Source organism: Microtus oregoni, unplaced genomic scaffold, assembly GCF_018167655.1.
Source record: "Microtus oregoni isolate MIOR12 unplaced genomic scaffold, Mior012 000071F_ref0000514, whole genome shotgun sequence".
NCBI classification, from domain to species: Eukaryota; Metazoa; Chordata; class Mammalia; order Rodentia; family Cricetidae; genus Microtus; species Microtus oregoni.
Window position 1 is genome coordinate 5705085 of NW_024543978.1, and position 23984 is coordinate 5729068.

At 50.4% G+C, this 23984-nt stretch overlaps 1 protein-coding gene across 1 annotated transcript; it reads left to right on the plus strand.

The window, feature by feature from the left end:
- The first annotated feature begins 1452 nt into the window (after nt 1–1452).
- On the plus strand, nt 1453–23783 carry Ctcfl (CCCTC-binding factor like). The gene is made up of 10 exons (XM_041641879.1): nt 1453–2007; nt 3228–3450; nt 6722–6892; nt 7899–8032; nt 11660–11780; nt 12794–12943; nt 14864–15024; nt 16594–16776; nt 22866–22986; nt 23632–23783. Exons 1-10 carry the CDS (start codon nt 1453–1455, stop codon nt 23781–23783), a joined length of 1971 nt encoding a protein of 656 aa, XP_041497813.1.
- The last annotated feature ends 201 nt before the right edge of the window (nt 23784–23984 follow it).

Consider the following 23984-nt stretch of genomic DNA (forward strand, 5'->3'; position numbering starts at 1 on the left):
TAGTGAGTTCCAGGCTTGCTAACCTGGGCTACCATCTCAATAAAACAAAAGAGAGAAAGAGGTGCGGGGGGAGGGGGGCGTTTAATTGGTTTTTAGAATTTTCCAACATCAATCTTTAACACATATCCTGAGAAAATCCCTTAGCTGCAAAATTACCCACAAAGATACTGGATAGGTGGTTATTGTTCAAGCAGAAAAAAAGTCATTTAAGTGATTTGCTTAAAGTTATCATAGCTGCGGGAGGTTAAGAGCACTGGCCGCTCTTCCAGAGGTCCTGAGTTCCATTCCCAGCAACCACATGGTGACTCACAACCATTTGTAATGAGATCTGGCTTGCAGGAATACATGCAGACAGAACTGTATACATAATAAATAAAAAGAAATCTTTTTAAAAATAAGTTATTATAGTACAGTTTTCACAGGGACCTCAGCATATTTATCTTACCAGCCCAATCCCAGCACTTGAGCAAGCATGCGCACATGCACACACGCCTGCCCGCACTCATGCACACATGCACACACAGACTCCAGGCCCCCCTCTGGACTCCACCTCCCCCAGGACTCCAGCGCCCCCCTCTGGACTCCTCCGTCTCCCCCAGGACTCCAGCGCCCCCCTCTGGACTCCTCCACCTCCCCCAGGACTCCAGCGCCCCCCTCTGGACTCCTCCGTCTCCCCCAGGACTCCAGCGCCCCCCTCTGGACTCCTCCACCTCCCCCAGGACTCCAGTGCTCCCTCTGGACTCCAGCGCCCCCTGTGTCCTCTTACTCCACTTCCCCATCTCCATGCTCTCCCTCTCCTTGGCTCCACCCCTTTCCTCCGCCAGCGTCTGCAAACGCTGGGAGTTGGTGGCAGCGGCTGCAGCACGAAGATCCGCTTAGCACGAGGCGACAGGGTGGCAGCCACGCGGTAGACTTCCCAGGCTCTGCCTCGGTGGTGAGGTCCCGGGGCACTTCGTCCTCATAGGGAGCATCAGGGAGCGTGGGCGTGGGTGGAGTGAGGAGGGGGTGGAACAGAACGGGCGGGGCACGAGTGTGGGTGGCGGCCATGGAGCCCGATGGGCCGTGTGCACATGGCGGCCAAGAGCAACGAGGTCCAAAGAGAGGTTGGTCTGCTGCCCTGCAGACCTCGAGTGTCGCACCAGGTTGGGGGAGGGTGAGCTTGTACCGGGTTTTGCTCGACCCTTGACTATGCCAGCTCAGACCACGGCCCTTCACCACCGCGAACCCACCTTGGGACTTAGAATGTCGAACTATCGCTTGCTGTAGCTTAAATCCCGCTAGAGACTTTTGTGGAGGTGGGGGAATGTTGAGACGTGGTCCCGCTACAGAGTCCAGACTGGCCTGGAATGTGGGCTCTGTCTTTTGCACTTTGAAAATCTCTGTCCGTTAGGCCTCAGCCCCTCTGCACCCCGTAAAGATTGCATGCTCTCTTTCCCATCAGGGGACATCACGATGGCTGCCGCCGAGGTGCCTGTCCCTTCTGAGCCCTTCACCCAAATCAAAGAGCAGAAGTTGAAGCCTGGAGACCAGGAAAAGGAAAAGGAGAAGGGTGGGGTACAAAGAATGGGAGCCCAGGAGTGTGCTGTCGAGGTGGAGGCCGAGTTCTGCCAGCTTCTGAATGCGGGGCCCCAGAAAGACCAGCCCGAGCTGCCTTTGTCGGTCCCGGTGGAGAGCGATAGGAGGATCCTGACCCTGCAGACCGTGCACCTGACCTCTCAGGATGGGCACCTGCAGGAGTTGGGGTGGCTGAGCGGGCCACACTCCGAGGGGTTTCCAGTGATGCTGCCACAGGCAGAAAGCTTTGGGCCACTGCCCTCCGTGCTGTGGCTGGAACAAGAGCCCCAGCCCAGCCTTCAGCACTGTGTGGCCATCAGCATCCCGGAAGAGCTGTGCCCACCTGAGGAGCTGGAGCGCACGCAATTCCACCTGCTGTGGGAGGGTGTGCCAGTGGTTGAGGAGGACCAGGAATTAATGCCAGACTTGGGTGAAGGCACAGCCTTGATGAAGGTATGTTCCTTTCCTACACGCCGATGCCTTGTGGGAGAGAGGAAAGTAAATCTGATTTTCCTTAGATCAAGGCTTTGGGTGATATTATGTATGGACAAGATAATTTGAAGTTGGAAAGTAAAGCCCAGTATAAAAATAACAAGAGACCTTACCATATATAAACACACATATAATATAATACAATACAATATAATATAATATATGTGTGTGTTTTTATTTATTTATTTATTTTTGATTTTCGAGACAGGGTTTCTCCATAGCTTTTGGTTCCTGTCCTGGAACTAGCTCTTGTAGACCAGGCTGGCCTCGAACTCACAGAGATCCACCTGCCTCTGCCTCCCGAGTGCTGGGATTAAAGGCGTGCGCCACCACCGCCCGGCTTATATGTGTGTTTTAAAAAATCTACAGGATTTAATCCCAGCACTTGGGAGACAGAGGCAGGCAGTTCTCAGTGACTTTGAGGTCAGCCTGGTCTACAAAGCGAGTTTCAGGACAGCCAGGGCTACACAGAGAAACACTGCCTCAAAAAACAAAACAAGACAAAACACAAAAATGTTACAGGGAAAAATGCTCTTTGTGTGAGGTGCGTTGCATTTGAAAAAGGAAATACTATGGCCTGGAGCTACAACTCAGCTGGTACAGTACCCACCTGCACACATGGAACCAGGTTTTCATCCCCAGTCCTTATAAATCTAGCTTGGAGGCCCACAGTGGGGCATTCACGAGGTGGAGGCAGGAGGAGGAGAGGGTCAGGGTCATCCTCAGGTATATAGTGAGTTTGAGGCTGGCTGGACGACAGACCCTGTAAGAACCCAAAAGAAAAACACCCCCGGGACTGGAGAGATGGTCCAGTGGTTAAGAGCGCGGGCTGCTCTTCCTGAGGATCTGGGTTCGATTCCCAGCACCCACATGGCAGCTCACAGCTGTGTGTGACTTAGGTTCTAGGGGACCCAACACTCTCACTCAGCCATACATGCAGGCAAAATACCAATGCATATAAAATATAAAATAAATAAGAAAACCACCACCACCAAATAAGACCGAGCCACCACAGAAACCCCGATGCTAAGTTAACGCCAGTTTAATAGCACACGTTTGGTAGCTGTGAACAGCCTTATGTGTTTGCTTTTCCTTCTGTGTTCTGTGGTTTGCCAGAACGAAGAACTCCATCAGACTGTAAGTAACAGTGTTGCCTCTGATTGCTTGTTTTCACTTATCAGTTGGAAGACGATGAGAAGGACCAACTGTTTTCAGAGGGAGGACCAGAGAAGGAAGGAGAAGAGAGATACCTTTTTGTGGAAGTGGCACCGGCTGATGAAGGAAAAGATGAAATCGTTCTGACCATTTCCCATCTGAACCTAGAAGAACAGCAAGATCAGCCCGCGCCAAACCAGACAAGTGCGCCTAAGGCTGCGGCCACAAAACCTCCGAGGAAGGCCAAGGGTAGGCTGGCCCGCTTGCATGAACTGCTGAGAGACCCCTGTTTTTCTCGTGGGACGGTGGCAGTTGTTGAAGTTTGAGGTGTTGACTTTTATAAACTCCTTTCAGAATATCAGGAAATGGAAGAAATTTTAAACTGATGTTCTATATTGAAAATTGAAGCCAAAAGGTTTTTTGGGGGGGTTTTGTTGTTGTTGTTGTTTTTGTTTTGCATATAGACATTTTAAAAAGTGGTTTTTAAATGTTCCAGAAAGTATTATGCACATAAATCACAGACCAGGCCTGGGGCTCTGCTTTCTGACTTGAAGTTTCTTGGGGGCAGTTGATTACAGAGCAGGGAGCAGCAAGCCCTGGCCCCATAGAAAGGCAAAGAGTGAAGGGAATGGGACCAGGGAGCCCTTTCTGCAGAAGGCTAGAGGCTAGGCAAGGGGACAGCAAAGCTGGGGGTCAGAAAGAAAAACAGAGGGAGACTGGGGGGCAGGAAGAAAGACTGTGCCAGGCTGGGGGTCATTGTGGAGAATGAAGCCAGCCTAGGAGCTGGGACCAAGGGTCAAGCCAGCAGAAAGAGTGGCCTTCCTGTGGCCGTCAATGGCCCTGTCAGGGCACTCAGAGGCAGGGCCCTGTGGAGCTCTGGGGAGGTCTTATAACAGCAGCATAATAGATGACATCCTAGAGGCCCACAGGAGGAATTTGACTCTTACAGTGGTTTAATGGGCTGCTGTTTTAAAGTCATTTCTTACTTATTTAAATCAAGACATTTTATCCCATTATTCCAATTTTGAGATGACTTTTTAAAAAGTCTTCTCTGACTGGAATTGTGGCTCGGTGGCTCAGCACTTTCTTAGATGCGTGAGAGCTTGGGCTCCATCCCCGGTCCGGCAAGGAAAACAAAGAAGCTGACAAAACAGCACTAAAAAGTCAGTTTATGACAGCACAAGGTGTCTCTATCTTCTAGTGACCCACGGCCAGGTTGGGAAGGAGGTGACTCGGTTTACAAAGGGACCAACCACCCTGCCAACTCTTCAGTTCCCTTCTGCAGGGCCAGGGCCATTCCCGTGGGTTTCTGCCTCTGAAGGTGGAGGTTTGGCTCTTGGCCTTAGGGCAGCTTCTCATACAGTCGGTCATGAGGCTGTAGCCCCAAATTTCTCGCCTACCTCGCTTTCCAGCTTTTAATGTATTTGTAGTCCTGTGCAATCATCATCACACTAATTCCAAAACATTTTTATCACCCCCGAAAGAAACCTCTACCATTCATTACTTTCCCTCCCTGGCCTCCTAGCCCTGGGAGCCACCAATATGTCCATAATAATACTTATAAACCATGTGGCCCATGGATCCTTATTCTTTCACTTAGTCGTTTCAGGGTTCAGCCTTATTGTAACATATAGTAGCATTTTCTTTTTAACAGCTGCCTAGTGTTCAATCGTATGGACATACCACGATTATTTATCTGCTCGTCCCTTGCAAACCTAGCAAAGAGCGAGATTGTTCCCGCTCTTTGCTATTGTGAATGGTGTTGCTATGACTATTAATAATTTGGGGGAATGTACATAATGAGTGGAATTTCTGGGTCATATCTTTGTTCTATGTTTAACGTGTGTGTGTGTGTGTGTGTGTGTGTGTGTGTGTGTGTGTGTATGTACATGCATGTGGAAACCCTACAGGAAGAGGACACAGACTGTGTGTCTATACCACTCTCTACCTTACTCTCTGGAGACTGTCTCTCTCTCTGAACCTGAAGCTAGGCTAGAGACCAGCAAGCTCCAGCAGTCCCCCTGTCTCCAACTCCCACAACACTAGAGTTAAAGGCATTCAAGGTCACGCCTGACTTTTTATAAGGGCGCTGGGGATTTGAACTCAGGTCCTTGTGCTTGCACAGAAAGCACTCCTCCACACTAAGCCATCTCTCCCGGCCGTGTCTAGCTTTCTGAGAGACTGCCGGACGTTCTCCATAGCCACCTGCAGTGTCAGAGACTCGTTCCTCCACACCCTTACCAAGCCAGTTTCGGTGCTGTGTCCCATTGTTCTGATGGTTGTTCCGATGGTCCTGGGTGTGAAAAGGAGTCCTGCTGCTTTCGTTCACGTCTTCCTAGTGGCCGTTGTCTCCAAGCATGCATTGCCCCTCTGTGTGTGGCCCATAGAGAAACGCCTGCATAGCCTCGGCTGCTGTGTGAGTTTCTGGTGGCTGTTGTCACCAAGCAGCAGTTGCTCAGTGCCTTAAAACCACAGGTGTGATCGTCCACGGTGCTGGAAGCTCCTTAGGAGCTTCGTCAAGAAATGTTAATGGGGGCTGCTCCTCCTTTGCAGCTGTGTCTTGCCGGAGGGCGTCCTCACTTGTCTGTCTGGCCTGGCTCTGCCAAGTGGAGCAGCTGAGGTACAGGAAATACCGTATCCAGTCCAGTAGCCACGGGCCACGTGGCTGGTGGGCGTGAACGTGAGGCTTACATCAGAGAGGGGCCACGTTTTGTTTTCATTTTAGTTATTTTAGATACAAACCTAAATAGTCGCGTGGAGCTGTTGGCTGTGGTTTCATTCCGCTTCCTGCCAGTTTGCCAGAGCTCCCTGGCTTGGGTGGAGGATGCTGAGAAGCCAGGCGGGAGTCTCCAGTTCACTCAACAGAGAACACATGCACTCGGGTCCATGTTTAAGGGAGATTCTCTTCTAGGACTCCCTGCTTTGAGCAGACACTTCATCTTCTGTCCTTTCTGATCCCTGCCACACTCTAAATGTTGTGACATTTCTTTAAGACTAATTTTTTTAATTTTGTTTTTGTTTTATTGTTTTTTGAGACAGGGCTTCTCTGTGTAGCCCTGACTATCTTAGAACTCACTCTGTAAACCAGACTGACCTCAAACTCATAGAGATCCACCTGTCTCTGCCTCCTGAAGGCTGGGATGAAAGGAGTGTGCCACCACTGCCCAGCTAGGATTGATTTATTTTTAATGTGTGTGTGTGTGTGTGTGTGTGTGTGCGCGCGCGCGCGCGTGTGCGCATGTGTATTCATGTGTCTCTGTGCACCATCTGTGTGCAGTGCCCATGGAGGCCAGAAGAGGGCACAAGATTTTCTGGAATGGGTGTTGCAGACATTAGTGAGCCCCACTGGTGCCCGTTCTGCACAGCAGGAAGATAGGTTAGGGACCTAAACAGAAACTTATTTCCTGACAAGATGCTCTCGATCAAGCACGGGGTATCCTGAGGTGTTGAGACATCTCCTAATCCTGGCCTTTGCTGGAACTGCTCAGGACAGAGCTTCCCAAATGTCTTCTCCCTATAGGAAAGCCACGCTCCTTCCAGTGTGACGTCTGCCTGTTCACATCTTCCAAGTTCTCGACTTTTACCCGCCACAAGAGAATTCACAACGATGAGAGACCTCACCTGTGCCACCTGTGCCTGAAGGCTTTCCGCACTGTCACCCTCCTTCGGAACCACGTCAACACCCACACAGGTGAGGCGCCCTGGGTGACCTTCCTTCCCAGATGTGCTGCATGCCTCAGGGAGGGTGCGGGGGAACCGGTGAGTTCTCCCTTCTCCTGGGGCTTCACTGCGGTTTCTGTTGGTCAACCTAGCAAATAGAAAATCCCAGGAGCTGGGGGTGGAGCTCCGTGCCTAGTGCATTGCCTAGTGCATGCAGGGTCCTGGGCTTCGTCCCCAGCACTGCAACAGGAAAGGGAATTGCAGAAGCAACAGCTCAGACGTTTAAATAATTTTCCTGTCAGTGCGTAGTTTAAAGAGTTTTGTCAGTATCCTCTTGGCATCTGCTAAACTCAATTTGTTGCCCGTGCTTTGTAAAAGTGAGGACTCAAGCATGCTAGGGAAGTTCTCCACTGCTGGGCTACATTTGCAGATCTTTACTTTCTATGTTGAGACAGGTCTAAGTTGCCCAGGTTAGTCTGGACCTTGTGAGCCTCCTGTTTCCGCCCCTGAGCAGCCAGGATGGTGCCCTTGGGCCCAGCCGAGCTCATTTACTCTGTCAATTCCTTATTGTCGTTTGTCCTGAGTTTTAGTGTCTAATTTATTAATTAGGCCTCATCATGAGCGTTCAGGGACCACTTATACCTTGCTCTCCAACAAGAAGGTGGGTTCCCCTTGTGCAAGTATTTATGCTTAGTTTTGTCTTTCTTCATCTGTTTTGTTTTGGAAATAGGTCTCACTTGTAGCCCACTGATCTCCAGCCACCAATCCCCCCTGCCTTAGCCTTCTGAGAGCAGGGGTTACCAGGCTGCCCGCACCATTCCCAGCTTGGTTTTGCCCCCTCCACACGCCTTCTTGAATTTCAGCTAAAAGCACTGACTGTTACCCAGAGCGTTGTCTCGTACATCTGTGATATTTATAGTTCAAAGAACTTCTTAATTGCTGAAGCCTTTTCAGACTGCCATTTCAGAACTAAGAAGTCACTGGAAGTTTTGCAGTTAAGTCTTGTTTGAAAAGTGTAAACCATGTGATTTTTCTAGGAACCAGGCCCTACAAGTGCGGGGACTGTGACATGGCATTTGTCACCAGCGGAGAACTGGTCCGGCACAGGCGTTACAAACACACTTATGAGAAGCCCTTCAAGTGCTCCCTGTGCAAGTATGCCAGCGTCGAGGTAAGGCCCCTTCCGCCTTGTACAAGAGTGAGAAATCGCCACCCCGAGGGAGAGGCTAACCCGTTACTCAACTGTTTACCGTATTTTAAAATCTATGCCAGAAGCAAGCCACAGGCATTAGTGTCCAAACCGGATATAGGAAATTGGAGCTGGGTATGGTGGCTCACACCTGGAATCACGGCACTGTGACAGGATGATTGCTGTGAGTTCAGGGCCAGCTTGGTCTTCATCCTGACCGTCAGAGGACAGCTTGAGGGAGCTAGTTCTCCCCTTCTGGAGGGTTGAACTTAGACCTCTAGGCTTGGCAGCAAGCACCTTTACCAGCCGCGTCATCTCACTGTCCCCAAACAATATTTATCTGTATTTACTTTGATTATTTTTTTAAACTGGGGGAGGTGGCATGTGCCCATGAGTACAGGTCCCTGTGGAGACCGATAAAGAGACCAGATCCCCTGGTGCTGGAGTTAAAGTGGTCAGGAGCTGTCTGACAGCCGTTCCAGGGACATGGCTTGAGTCCTCTGCAAGGGTAATCCATGCTGTTAGCTGCTGAGCCAACAATATTTAAAAGTATACAGATTGTAGATATTAGCTACAATTGAGAAATAACCCCGGGGCTGGAGAAATGGCCCGCAGTCACGAACACCAGCTGCTCTGGCAGGGGATCTGGTTTGACTCCCAGCACTCATGTGGTGGCTCACAACCAAATCTCTGTAGCTCCAGTTCCAAGAGATTAGATGCCCTCTCCTCTGGCCTCTGGGCACCGGGCACATACATGCAGGCAAAGCACTCGTATGCACAAAGTGAAAATTTAAGACCAAAGAGAGAGAGAGACCCCTCTGACTTGTTGAAAAGGCCTTCCCAGTACTTTATGCCACTGTCAGGGTCACAAACCAGAGTGTCTTCTCTAGCATAGAACTTGGGAGTTTGGACTGAAGCTGTGCCCCCAACACCACCTGGACAGACCCATAACTGATGGCTTCAAGATGTAACCCTGTCCACACACACCACAGCACCAGGGACGCCAATGGAATTATCTGCATGCTCTGCTCATGACAACTAAGTGTGTGTGTGTGTGTGTGTGTATGTGTGGTGTCTGCGTTATGTGTATGTGTGTGCTGCATGTGTGTGGTGTGTGTGTATGTGTGTGGTGTGTGTGCTACATGTGTGTGGTGTGTGGTACGTGTGTGTGTGTGTGTATTCTGTGGCACTAGGGCTTGAACCCAGGGCCTCCACCATGCTAAACAACTGCTCTATCACTGACCTATGTTCTCAGCTTTGTTTTCTTTTGTGAGACAAGGTCTCACTAAGTTGCCCATGCTGGCCTTGAACTCATTCTGCAGCTCAGGCAATCCTTGAACTTGAAGTCCTCCTACCTCAGCTTCCTGAGTAGCTGGGATGACCGGCCTGGACAGCTGCTGTCAGGACCCTCGGTGAAACAAAGGCCATTTGTGGCTTCTCCAACAGTCTGTATCCGAGGTTCCACCTCACATGAGGGCACTGACTGCTTCCTGGTCTGAGCCTGGCAGAGGCAGGTTAAGCAGGGACTCTTAACAGGAACTAAGCTAAAGGGGACAGAGCAAGCTTAACCACGGCAGTGACGCAAGTGTGTTTCATAAATCGGGGGATTTCACAGACGGGTCGGAATTTGGTTCCAAGAACCTCTTTCCGCTGCAGCTATTTTTAAAAAGAGCGTTCCCAGCTGAGGCAAAGGTTGTGACAGCAACGTGAGGGTTCAGAAGGTATCCAACAAGGGCACTCCGAGGCTCCTCGTGAGAAGGACTTACTGTGGGTGTCCCACCATTCTCCCCAGGAACTCTGAGACCCTGCCCAGTGGCAGAGTGCCCATGCAGCCCAGGGATGGCCCCAGGGGCACTGCCCACGATGCCGCTGTCTTGATGGTACCTTCTGGCTAGCACTGAGATAGGATGATGGGCTATGCCCTCCCTGCCCCACCCCTTTACACGTGACCTAGCAAAGTAGATTAGACACACCAGTTTATGATGCTTTTGCATTCTGCTGAGCCCCTTGGAGGCAAGTTCGAGGCCTGCCTGGGCTATAATGTGAGCTCCGGGCCAGCCTGTACAACTTAAACATGGTCTCAGAATAAAAAGTAAAAAGAGGCTGGAGATGTAGTTCAGTGGTAGAACACTTGCCCGCCTCAAGAAGCCAGGCAGGGATGTCCTGTGTTACCACCTCTGATCTCCTACCGTTCGCCTCCTGAACCCTGGAACCTCCCACACTGCAGTGTTAAAAAAAAAAAATCTTTTTCTTTCCTTTCTGTGATACATGAAAGTTGATCCTCACAGTTCTTTAAGAAAAATCAAGCCGAGTCGTCTGTCTCAGTATTGCTTTACACTCCAAGTCTTCCTCTGTTCTCGAATGTCCTTCCAGGCTCCTGCGTTCCAGGGAAGCAGGTCCATTTACCCTTGCTGAGCGTAAGCAGGGCTGATGTGGGCTCCCAAGCCTCCAGTCCAATGAGGCCGATGGCTCTGCTCCCCGGGGAACACCGAGAGAAAGGGTGGTAGGAAAGCAGGCCGCTGTGGTGAACGAGAAGTTTCACACGGGTTCCTACGTGGTGAACTTCGACCCCTAGTAGAGTTCATTCTTCCCCTTACAGCTCCCCTCTTTGTTACCTGTGTTTGTGTCTGAGACGGGAGCTCCTAACATGGCCCTGGTTGGTCTAGCACTCACTCTGTAGCCTTGGCTGGCCTGGAACTCACTGTATAGACCAGGCTGACCTCAAACTCACAGAGATCCCCTTGCCTCTGCCTCCCATGTGAGTATAGCAAGACCATCATACAGGAGGCTGAGGCAGTAGGATCGCTGAGAATCTGAGGCCAGTCCCTGTCTCAAAAACATCTTTAAGTCAGTAGCACACAGAATCACCCTTCAGGGCAACAGTCTTGTACTCAGTTAGCAGTGACCCGTGAGGACGCTGAGCTGGCATTTGTCTAATGGTCCAGCTTTCCCACCTTGGAGAGCGTTCCCAGTGTGTATCTCCTCGGTCATTTAAACCTTACTGCCACCATGAGCGGACAAGGACTTGGAAATAAAAAGGGAAACATACACAGCATTGAGCAGAAGCTCTGTTTCTGTTTGTAAAGTGAAATTGAGGGTGGAAGTCTTCAAACTGCTGCTCATTCACCAACCCCAAAGGATCTTGTGTGTACAGCCAGTGGCAGAACTAGGAACCATCAGCAGATTGGACAGTTCTGTTTTATGGGACACCCTGACGCTGAGGTCTGGTTGAATTAAATTTTTCCTTTTGCTCTTTTGAGACAAGGTCTCTATAGCCCAGGTTAACTTTGGGTTCACGGTATGACCCAGGCTGTTCTCCAACTTGCAGCAATCCTCCTGCCATAGTTTCCCCAAAGTTGGAATTGCAGGCATGTACTAGGTTCCCTTTTTTCCCTATTCTTTTTCTGTGTTCATTTTTTGGGGGGTGGTGGAGAAGAGTGTTTGACACAAGGTCTCCTGATGTAGCCTAAGTGAACCGTGAATTACAGCAACCCTCTGCCTCAGTTTCTTGATTTCTGGGTTGCTCATATCTTTCACAGGAAGTTGGTTAACTGAAACCCTGACCACCCTTAGGTTCCCATCGCAATAACTCTCTCCCACCTGTCCTAGGCAAGCAAGCTGAAGCGTCATATCCGCTCACACACAGGTGAGCGTCCCTTCCAGTGCTACCAATGTACTTATGCCAGCAAGGACACCTACAAGCTGAAACGCCATATGCGGATCCACTCAGGTGAGAGGTGCTCACACTCAGGTGAGAGGCACGCACACTCAGGTGAGAGCCACGCACACTCAGGTGAGAGCCACGCACACTCAGGTGAGAGCCACACTCACACTCAGGTGAGAGGCACGCACACTCAGGTGAGAGCCACACACACACTCAGGTGAGAGCCACGCTCACACTCAGGTGAGAGCCACGCACACTCAGGTGAGAGCCACGCTCACACTCAGATGAGAGGCACGCACACTCAGGTGAGAGTCACGCTCACACTCAGGTGAGAGCCACGCACACTCAGGTGAGAGCCACGCTCACTCAGGTGAGAGCCACACGCACACTCAGGTGAGAGCCACGCTCACACTCAGGTGAGAGCCACGCACACTCAGGTGAGAGCCACACTCACACTCAGGTGAGAGCCACGCTCACACTCAGGTGAGAGCCACGCACACTCAGGTGAGAGCCACGCACACTCAGGTGAGAGCCATGCACACTCAGGTGAGAGCCATGCACACTCAGGTAAGAACTGTGCACACACTCAGGCGAGAGCCCATGCTCACACTCAGGCGAGAGCCCATGCTCACACTCAGGTGAGAACTGTGTTCACACTCAGGCGAGAGCCCATGCTCACACTCAGGTGAGAGCCACGCACACTCAGGTGAGAACTGTGCACACACCCAGGCGAGAGCCACGTTCACATTCAGGTGAGAGCCGTGCACACACTCAGGCGAGAGCCATACACCCTCTCAAATGAGAGCTGTGAGCCTGCTCAGTTGGTTCATTGCGTAAAGGCTAGGCATGCCCAGGTCTCCTCACTCTACGCAATCTCATGCACCCACTCTGAGCTAGTGAGGGGCCACCAGGGTTTCACATCTGAGCCCTGTGACCCTGCTGTCTGGCTTGTCTTTCCAGCCCTGTGCCATTGAGGCTAAACCTATGGAAAGGTGAAGCCCCAGCCCAGGCATCCTTTGGGAAGGACCGGGCTCATGGGGACACCATGCCCCAAGAGTCACTTGTTGTTCATGTCCCAGGTGAGAAGCCCTATGAATGCCCCACTTGCCATGCCCGCTTCACTCAGAGTGGAACCTTGAAGATCCACGTGGCACAGAAGCATGGAGAGAATGTGCCCAAACACGTGTGTCCCCACTGTGCTACCGTCATCGCAAGGAAGAGCGACCTGCGTGAGTGCCTGGTTTAACGGCGTCTCCTTGGCCACAATACAGACCTGCCCTTTGGACTCCCAAAGCTGCAGAGCCTGCCCAGTTCTGAAAGGCCTGGAGAGCTTGGGAAACATTTCTAGAAATGTTTTTACAGAGGTCCTGTCCCGCCCTCTGGTGGCCGATCTGAGTAAGTGCGGTTCAGGAGCTGCCAGCCCCCCAGTCTGCATACCTATCTGATCAAATCCATGGGTATTGCTTTTATCTCGTGTTGGATTTGCTCTTACAGATAAAGACACTGAGACTGAAAGACACAGATGAGTTTTCTGCCAGGGACAGCGGTCACGATGTCCCCTCCTCAGCCTGCCATTTGCACGCTCGGCCGGGAGCTTGGGGTATAGAGGGGGAACTGAGGAACTTGCTTCAGTAAGAGGAAGCCTGTGACACAAAGTCTGCCTTCTCCTGTGGTGAGCCTTGTGACACAGGACACCCCAGGAGAGGTGAAGTTTGCAGGGGCGACTCTGTGTATGCGCTTGGGAGCCTGCAGTGCAACCAGCCCTGCAGAGAGAGGCAGACAGCCTTTAGCATAGGAGCAGCACGTGCGGAGGGCAGAGTTTATTTAGGGCAAGGAGCTATCAAGGACAGGGAGATGGCAGGGGAGCCCCTAGATCTCCAAGGACTTCCTATTTGTCCTCTTCTTTTTCCCCTCTCTGCCCCAAAAGTATGATGTTACAAGAGACAGTAAAAGTATCAGTAAAAATAAAAGTCCTCCCAGTTGCCTCAGAAAATCCCAGAGACTTTGGAAATATCCCTGCAAGGTTAAAGGCATTTGACCAATTTTAACTTTTACCTTTCATCTGGAACATTCTGTCAATGCCTCTGAGTTCCTGCAGTATCACCAAGCACTGCACAGTGGGACCTGTTAGGACAAAAGGACCAGTAGTCAGTTGTCAAGTAGAACCTGTTTGTCGCATGCTAGAGGGGACTGATCTGCAGCCCCTGCAGGGGTTCTGTAGCTGTGTGGTGTAGCGGCATTTCAATTGTATAATAAATAAAGCTTGCCTGAGATCAGAGAGTAAAACAGTCCCACTGGTCAGCCTTACAGCCAGGCAGTAGTAACACACACCTTTAATCCCAGTAGCCATACAAGTTTGCCATAGAAACCGGGCGTGCACACCTTTAATCCCAGCCCTAGAGAGGATTATAAAACAGGAGGAGACAGCTCTCAAACACAGCCTCATTCTGAGATTCCTGGAGGCAGGATCGCCATTTCAGACTGAGGTCGAGGCTGAGCAGTGTGGCTGTTTTACTCTCCTGATCCCCAGTCAATCTTTATTTATTAAAATACAATAGATATACCACGACAGTATGGCTCTTCATCTCCCTGTAGGGAGGGAGTGGTCCCTCTGAATCGGGGGGTGCAGGGTGCTCCTCCATCATACTGGCATCTTGTTCAGCCTTTCACATGGCTACCGGGCATGACACTTAGCTAAAGGAGGAGTGTCCTAGACAGTGCCCAGTGTGCACCTCTCTCGGGTCATGGGGACAAAGGGGTCTGGACTCCCAGCAGGACAACAGTCGTGTTTTTGTTACAGAAAACCCTTTAGCCTGGCTCTGAAGCCCCTGCATTGTGCTAGGGTTCTCAACATTCACGGCCAGCCTATAGCCACGCTCTCCCAGTTGAATAGGTCTTAGACTGAGGTCTCTTGTTAGTTCCTTCACGACAGTCGTGCTCAGGTGGGGTCAGGAGGGTGTTTGTGTCCTGGGGGCGCGCCCCTGGTATGGATGCTGCTGTCTGTCGTCTCTGAGGGAGGCCAGCTAACATGGGGGAGGGGGCAAGGTGCAGAAGACAGTCTGCAGTGCCCAGAACTGCCCACCCTACCCAGGGAGTCCCTAGGCATTCACAGGGCCACAGGGCAGCAGTGTCTCCTGTGTCTCCAACAGGTGTCCATCTGCGCAACCTGCACAGCCACAGCCCTGTGGAGATCAAGTGCCGATACTGTCCTGCTGGCTTCCATGAGCGCTATGCCCTCATCCAGCACCAGAGGACCCATAAGAACGAGAAGAAGTTCAAATGCAAGCAGTGCGATTACGCATGCAAGCAGGTACAGTGTGAGTGGTTGCAGAGACTGGGAAGCGGTCGTTCTTAAGAAAGAGGCTCGGGGTTGGAGAGGTGGCTCAGCTCTTAGGAGCAATTGTCGCTCCTGCAGAGGGTCTGAGTTGGATTCCCAGAACCCACATGGTCATTCACAACTATCCATAATGCAAGGTAACTCCAGTTCTAGGGCATCTGACACCCTTCTGACTTCCCTGGTACCAGGTATACACATGGTGCATGTACATACAAGCAATAAAAACACTCCTATCTATCGAAATAAAGCAATAAATAAACATAAACTTTAGAAAGAAAGAAGGAAGCTAGAGACTGGAGAGCTGGTGCAGCAGTTGCTGTTCTATCATGAGGACAAGAGTTCAAATCCCAGCACCTGTGTTGGATGGCAGGCAGCTACCTATAACTCCACCTGTGGGGGATCCAGTGCATCTCCAGAGCTCTGCACACTTACACACATACAGACACGGGGCTGGGTGTGGTGGTGCACACATCAGTCCCAGCACAGAGGCAGGGGATCCAGTGCATCTCCAGAGCTCTGCACACTTACACACATACAGACACGGGGCTGGGTGTGGTGGTGCACACATCAGTCCCAGCACAGAGGCAGGTGAGTCTCTGGGTCTACAGTCAGTTGTGAGCTGCCATGTGGGTGCTGAGAACTGAACCCGGGTCCTCTGAAGAGCAGCGAGTGCTCCTAGCTTCTGAGCCATCTCTCCAGCCCCATTATCTTTTTTAGTTTTTTTATGTATATGTATATTTTGTGTGCATGTGTGTCTGTGCACCTGGTGTGTAGTGCCTACAAAGGTCAGGAGAGGCCGTTAGATCCCCTGGAACTGGAGTCAGAGGCAGGGGTGAGCTGCCACACAGGTGGTGGGAATTGAACCCAGGTCTCTTAGAATAAGTCAGTACTCTTAAGAGTTGAGCCGTCTCTCCAGTTCGTAGCATTATTTCCTGATGTACCGGCTTTCTTTTTACTTTACAAAACGTGCATCAGTGCCTCGCTTCCTGTTTCTCACCGTGAATTCGGCTGTGTCTCATCCACAGCCAGAAGCACTTTGATCCAAGTGTGCCTCAGAGCTGTCTCCCTAGTGGACGCTGGAGGCAGGAGTTCACATCACCGCCTCTCAGAGTGCAGGCTAGATTGGGGCTGGGGACACTGCTCAGCAGTTGAGAGTACTCGCTGCTCTTACAGAGGACCAGAATTGCTTCCCAACGCCTGCCTAACTCTAGCCCCAGGGGAGCGGACACCCTCTAGTCTCTGGTAGCCCCACCCAGGTGTGCATACACACACATACATAATTCATCATCATCTTCTACAAAGTATGGGCCTTAGAGAACTTCTGCTTGTTTTGCTTTTGGTTTTTTGGGCAGGTCTCTTGTAGCCCAGGCTGGCCTACAACTCCGCATGTAGCCTAGGATAACCCTGATGCCCTAGCATGCAGCAGGCCCTGGCTCTGATGAGGGCCACACCGCTCTTGGGAGAGGAAAGCACAGGAATATACGCACAGTTCTGAGGAACCCTTCCACCCCGGGTCAGCCGTGTCCTTGCTTTCCCCCCCAGGAGCGCTGCTTGACGGCACACATGTTCACACACACGGGAGAGAAGCCATTCTCCTGCCTCGACTGCAACAAGCACTTCCGGCAGAAGCAGCAGCTCATGGTGCACCTGAGGAAGTACCATGACCCGAGTTTCGTCCCCAATGTGCACCTTTGCCTCAAGTGTGGCAAAGACTTTTCCCGCCGGGTAAGCACCCCTCTGTCTCAAGGGTTACCAGCACTTCAAACAATGGCCTCCACCTCTGGGGAAGGTTCCCACTAGTTTTGGGGTTCAGGAAAGTCAAGCATTTTATAAACACACGCTGTCCCTCAAAAGGCAGAAAGGAAGCCCAGAAACAGACTTTTGAGAATGGAACCCAGGCCAGGTGTGTGCCAGGCAGACTCACCCCTGGGCCTCCTATTTTTTTGTTTGTGTTTGTTTTTGAGACCAGCTCCAGCTAAACTGTCCATTCTGGCCTTGAACTTCTGCTCAGGGTTCAGTCTGAGTAGGTGGGTCAGTCTAGACCACCAGGCCAGACCCATAGTCTGTTAGTCTTGTTCTTTAGTGGGTATGAAATTGCCCCAAGCCAGGCAGTGATGGCGCACACCTTTAGTTCCAGCACTCATGAGGCAGAGGCAGATGGATGTCTGTGAGTTCGAGGCCAGCCTGGTTTACAGGGTGAGTTTCAAGGACAGGCTCCAAAGCTACACTGAGAAACCCTGTCTCAAAAAACCGAGAGAGAGAGAGAGAGAGAGAGAGAGAGAGAGAGAGAGAGAGAGAGAGAAGAGAGAAATTGCCCCATGGTTACTTATTACTGCTATTTTGGTTTTTAACCCCTTTCATTTTGGTAAAACAACTGTGTTGTACCAGGCCCAGGTCTGGGGAGCACCAGAGCAGATTGTCCACACACTATGTTAAAAACAGTTTGAGAAATTCTTTGACTGCAAAGACCTGGCTAGCCTGGAACTAGTACATCGCCCAGGCTGGCCTTGAACTCAGGGAGATCCACCTGCTCTGCCTCCCAAGTGCAGGGATTAAAGGTTTATGTGCCACAAACTGGGTGGAACCTAGCTTTTAAAGTGTGATCGTTGACAGTTGTCCTGTGAACTAAATGCCGGCGTCTTCACAGCGTGGTTTCCCTTCTCGGGCGTTTCCAGGGTGTAAAATCTGACAGTGCATCCCACATTCATTTTGTATTCTGCCAGTTGGGGTATTCATTTTCTAAACCTCAGAACGCCAGGTTCAGCAGATGTACATCACATCACATGGGAGATGTGAGCCTGGAACTGGGGAGCAGTGTGGCTGGGTGGCTCTGGCTATTGAAAATGGGAGCACAGCTGGATACTTGAATCCGCTTACCTTTTGGAAGATTAAGAGAAAGGTCTCAGGTGCAGGGCTCATAGGGACACCGGATCAGACTGACCTTTGGATTACAGAAGAGTTAGTAACAGCATAGATGGACAGATAGCGTGATGGGGCTCTGCTAAGACAGAGGGGGACCCCTTCTTACAGATCTCAGAGGAGGGAGATGTCCCACAGCAGGAGCCTGTGGGCCAAGTTTCTCTAGTGTGGGGGGAGAGGCACATGTAACTGAGATGTCCCCACCCGCGGGTGGCCTTCGGTGGCAGACTGTCTGTTGGGTGTCTGTCTCTGTGGCAGCAAGAAGTCCCAGGACCAGCTACAGGGATGAAGGACTAATCTGGGATTCTCACCTTTCTGGAGTCCCGGCACCAGGAGTCTGTTCCAGACTCACAGATTTGGTCTCTGGTAGGATGCTAATGGGGGCTGGGACGCTGCAGGCACATGCCACTGTCTCCGTGTCCAGAGGAGCCTAAATGTGCCACGCTCAGCATCTTTGGCCTGCTTTTAAAAGGCTGACATAGCTGTATTCATGTGTATTAGCTCAGCATACGGACCAGAAGTTCTCAGCTCTAATCTTTATGCACGGCAGGCGTGTGAGTTGCCGTTTCCCACACAGCTGGGGAAAGAGCCCACGGCTTGTCTCGGATGCTCAGAGGACTCCTGACCCCTCCACCACCACGACTGAAAACAAACTTTATTTCACACATAACCAGGAGCAGCACATTTTCTTTGTAAACAGAACAAACGCTCCCAGCTTCTCAGGCAGCTTCTGCTACAGTTTGGCAGCAGATGTGGATAGACCACTTATCAGCAAATGTTGAGGAAAAATAATCTCAGTGTCCCCCACAGGAACACATGAACTAAGTTAAAGTCACTTGCCAAGCAATACACACACACACACACACACACACACACACACACATATATATATACATACATATATACACATATACATATATGCATATATATATAGTATGTCAGAACTCACAATGGGCTAGTGAGCGGGCTCAACCAAGATAGCCTCTGTCTTTTAGCCCTGACATAGGTGGTAACTACATCTTATTGTGTTGGTGGGAGATGTACCCTGAGTGCCACACTCAATAACCCAAGCATCTCATCCCATTGGTGGGAGATGTACCCTGAATGCCAAACTCAATGACGCCATCCAGCTGGAAGGAGCCTGATTGGTTGCTGCCCCGATTCCATAATAGCGTTTGAGGTTATCTCTTCAATGGATCCATCTAAAAGACCACAAAAGTGCATCAGTAATTGTATTTATGTGGCCTCCAAGACAGGGCAAAAGTCACCAGTATTACACACAATAGACGTCAGGATAGAGGGATTACACACAGTAGACGTCAGGATAGAGGGATTACACACAGTAGACGTGGGGATAGAGGGACATTACACACAGTAGACGTCAGGATAGAGGGACATTACACACAGTAGACGTCAGGATAGAGGGACATTACACACAGTAGACGTCAGGATAGAGGGACATTACACACAGTAACGTCAGGATAGAGGGACATTTCACACAGTAGACGTCAGGACAGAGGGACATTACACACAGTAGACGTCAGGATAGAGGGATTACACACAGTAGACGTCAGGACAGAGGGACATTACACACAGTAGACGTCGGGATAGAGGGACATTACACACAGTAGACGTCAGGATAGAGGGACATTACACACAGTAGACGTGGGGATAGAGGGACATTACACACAGTAGACGTCAGGATAGAGGGACTTTACACACAGTAGACGTCGGGATAGAGGGACATTACACACAGTAGACGTGGGGATAGAGGGACATTACACACAGTAGACGTGGGGATAGAGGGACATTACACACAGTAGACATCAGGATAGAGGGACATTACACACAGTAGACGTGGGGATAGAGGGACATTACACACAGTAGACGTGGGGATAGAGGGACATTACACACAGTAGACGTGGGGATAGAGGGACATTACACACAGTAGACGTCAGGATAGAGGGACATTACACACAGTAGACGTGGGGATAGAGGGACATTACACACAGTAGACGTCAGGATAGAGGGACATTACACACAGTAGACGTCAGGATAGAGGGACATTACACACAGTAGACATCAGGATAGAGGGATTACACACAGTAGTCGTCAGGATAGAGGGACATTACTCAACATCTACAATCGCTGCTCATCTCCTGGCTCCCCCTCACTTTCTTTTGTCCACAGGAATCTTTGGAATTCTTGGATAGCTATTGACCAGAGTCAGAGTGAGTTCCCTCCAAGATGGGGAGAGAAGAGAAATCTAAAAAGCTTTTAATTTAGGTTAAAACAATAGTGGGCCTTTTTCTCTTGCCTGTAGGTAGATGCTGCCATGAACCTAGGTCTCAAGTATGATATTTGGGCAGGATTTTCTTTCTTTTTTAGTTTTGTTTATTTTTTTTAATTTTGTTTGTTTGTTTGTTTTGAGACAGGGTTTCTCTGTGTAGCTTTGGAACCTGTCCTGGAACTAGCTCTTGTATACCAGGCTGACTTTGAACTCACAGAAATCTGCCTGCTTCTGCCTCCCAAGTACTGCGATTAAAGGAGTGTACCAGCACCGCCTGGCTGTGTCTAAACAGCATCACCTCTGGATTCGAGCCTGATGCCCAGGGGGGTTGAGTATCGGACTGGTGAGGAGAGCAGACTGAGCAAGCCATGGGGAGCAAGCCAGTAAGCAGCACCCCTCCATGGCCTCTGTGTCAGCTCCTGCCTCCAGGTCCCTGCTCGGGTTCCTGCCCTGACTTCTCTCAGTGACGGAGTGTGTGACCTGAGGCTGTAGGCTGGAGTCAACCCTCTCCTCCCCAAGTTGCTCTTGGTCCTGTTGTTTACCACAGCAATAGAAACCCTAAGACAGATACCAAGTTAGGCCAGCATGGGTGGTGGTGGTGGTGGAGGAGGAGGAGGAGGAAGAAGAGGAAGAGGAGGAGGAGGAGGCAGTACATGGGGCCCAGGGATATAGGCCCTTAAAGCAAACAAACAAACAAAAAACTAAAACAGTTAAACAAAGGAAAACATTCCTTGCTTGCACAGCAAGAAATGGGGTCCATTTGTCTTAGCACAAACTATAACTGGATGCCAAGCGGTGTTCTCTTTAAGTCAGCATCTCATCCACTCTCTTACTCAATCTCCAGGATGACCCAGCCACCAACGAGTACTTAGCCAGGGAGATTTAAAGTCCAAGATGAGCCCCAAACTATTTTCCATGTCACACGAAGGAACACACAAGTTGAAAGTAACCTTGCAAGGCAATTCTTCTTCTAAAAACGGGTGCACCAGAACCCAACCTGGGCTAGCAAGCACACCCAGCCAAGATGGGTTTGTTATACCTGATCGTCTTGGTTATGGCTTTGCTCAACATCTTTCCTCAGCTGAGATTACAGACATGAGCCACCATGCCCAGCCTGTGTCTCTGAGCTCTGAGGTGCTGCAAACTGTGTCCTGAGCTCAGGAAAGCAGCCGCGTGGCAGACCTCTGCATGATGGCAGCAGGCCTCTGCAGGAGAGTGGGCATAGCAATGGATGGTACATTGCATTTCTGGCTTAGTGCCAGGTCTCATTTTACAGAGTAGAAGCATCATGTAAAGATAAATTTATTTTAAAAATAAAAACAAGTTAGGTTTGCACTAGTCCCTTTAAAAGGTCATTTGGGGGACCCAGAGAGAAACCTCAACAGTGAAGTACATGTATTACTCTTGTAGAGGACCTGACTTGGGTTCCCAGTACCCACATCAAGTGACTCACAGCCAACAGCAACTCCAGCTCCAGGAGATGTGACACCCCCTTCTGACCTCCAGAGATACCTTCACCTACTCCCTCACACACACACATACACACATGCACACACACACACACACACACACACACACACATACACACACGTAGCATACTCATGATGTGGGATTCTCCTCTGTGTGCTACGAATACGTCTTATTACCATTGGTTAATAAAGAAGCTGCTTTGTCCTATGACAGGGTAGAATATAATAGGTAGGTGGGAAAACTAAACTGAATGCAGGGAGAAAGAAGGCAGGGTCCAGCAGATGCCATGTAGGTGCTGAAGGAAAAAGATGGCAGAACCTTACTGGTAAGCCACAGCCTCATGGTAATGCGCAGATTAATAGAAATGAGCTAATTTAAGATGTAAGAGCAAGCTAGGCATACACCTGAGCCATCAGCCAAACAGTGCTATAATTAATATAGTTTCTGTGTGATTACTCAGGTCTGCGTGGCTGGGAAACAGCACGGTCTCCATTTACATACACATATATAACATAACATACACAAACACACACACAGAGACACAAACACACACAGAGAGACACACACGCAGAGAGACACACAAACACACACAGAGAGACACAAACACACAGAGAGACACACACGCAGAAAGACACAAACACACACAGAGAGACACAAACACACAGAGAGACACACACGCAGAGAGACACAAACACACACACACACAGAGACACAAACATACACACACAGAGAGACACAAAGACACACACACAGAGACACAAACACACACAGAGAGACACAAACACACATTTTTAAGGTCATTTTGGTTTGGGTTTGTTTTTTGGTTTTGGCCCCAACTCTTAAAAGTACATATTATCTACTATCTTCCTGAAGCCCACTTTTTAAAAGATGTATGTAATTATTGATGTGCTTTGCAGTGTGTCAGAGAGTGTAGCGTGTGCCGCAGCATACATGCAGAGCTCAGAGCACAATTCACAGGAGCCAGTTCTCTCCGTCCACCATGTGGGTCCACAGGTTTCAACTCAGGCCAGCAGTGACGAGTCCCTCCACCTGTGGAAGCCCATCTCCCAACCATGCTTGCCAACTACACATGGGGACACTGATGCTCACTGGTGGCCTGTATCGTCTCCCACAGAGTAACCTGCAGAGACACAGGAAGAAGTGTGACCCCGAGCACGAGAAGGTGGCCACCTCCGTAAAGGGAAGAGCTGTGCAGAAGAAGCCGACTGTGGAGGAAGGACCAGGATGGGACAACGGTACATCCTTTCTGACCTCTTTGTTCTAATCTGGCAGTGGTTTTCCCATGGTTAACCCCAGCTGGAAAGTCAGTGAGGGTGGGGCTGTTGTAGCCCGGTCACTGAGGGGCTTGGCAACTGTGTCAGAGTGGCAACTGCATTAAGGTAAGCCACCCCTCTGCACAGTCACCCACACTCAACCCCAAACTCAAGCGCTTACCTGCTGAGCTATCTCCAGGATCATGTCTAGTGACCTTTTTTTTTTTTTTTGACAGGGTTTCTCTGTAGCTTTGGAGCCTGTCCTTAAACTAGCTCTGTAGACCAGGCTGGCCTCGAACTCAACAAAATCCGCCTGCCTCTGCCTCCCGAGTGCCGGGATTAAAGGCATGCACCACCACTGCCCTGTGTCTAGTGACATTTTTGATTGCCACAGGCATCTCATGGGCAAGAAGCTGCTTGCCTCCTATGGTGCCCACAGTGCCTCCATAAAGGAGTCCCTATCCCCTTTGCCCAAGTTGAGCAGCCCTGACTCGAGGCAGGAGACTGACAGCCAGTATTCCAGAATCAGGTTGTTTCAGCAACGATTTCAAAACATACTTTCTGGTTTCCCGACCGGGATGTCTCGGCTTTCCCTCACATGTTCTCAGTCTGCGTGGTTTCTCCTAGATACTGCTGGCCAGGAGAGCAACACCTGGAAGGAGGCGCAGTGCCCTGAGGAGCTGGCTCTCGGCCACCACAGTGGCGATTGTGCAGCCAGGAGCGAGAGCCAGGATGAAGGCCTGACCTGCGAGATGATCTTCAACATGATGGATAAGTGACAGGCTGCTCCATGCTGTGGCCTCTAGGGAAGAAACCAGTTAGAAACAAGATCACCAAGGTGATAGCCATGTTCCCAGAGTTTGATGTAGTGTGTAGAAATGTTTGGAAAAAAAAAACACAACTTTTTCCTGAAGACTGGAGTCAGAGCTTGGAGTGAGGGCACACCTCAGCCCCATGGGTTCACCCTCTAGGCACGGGCA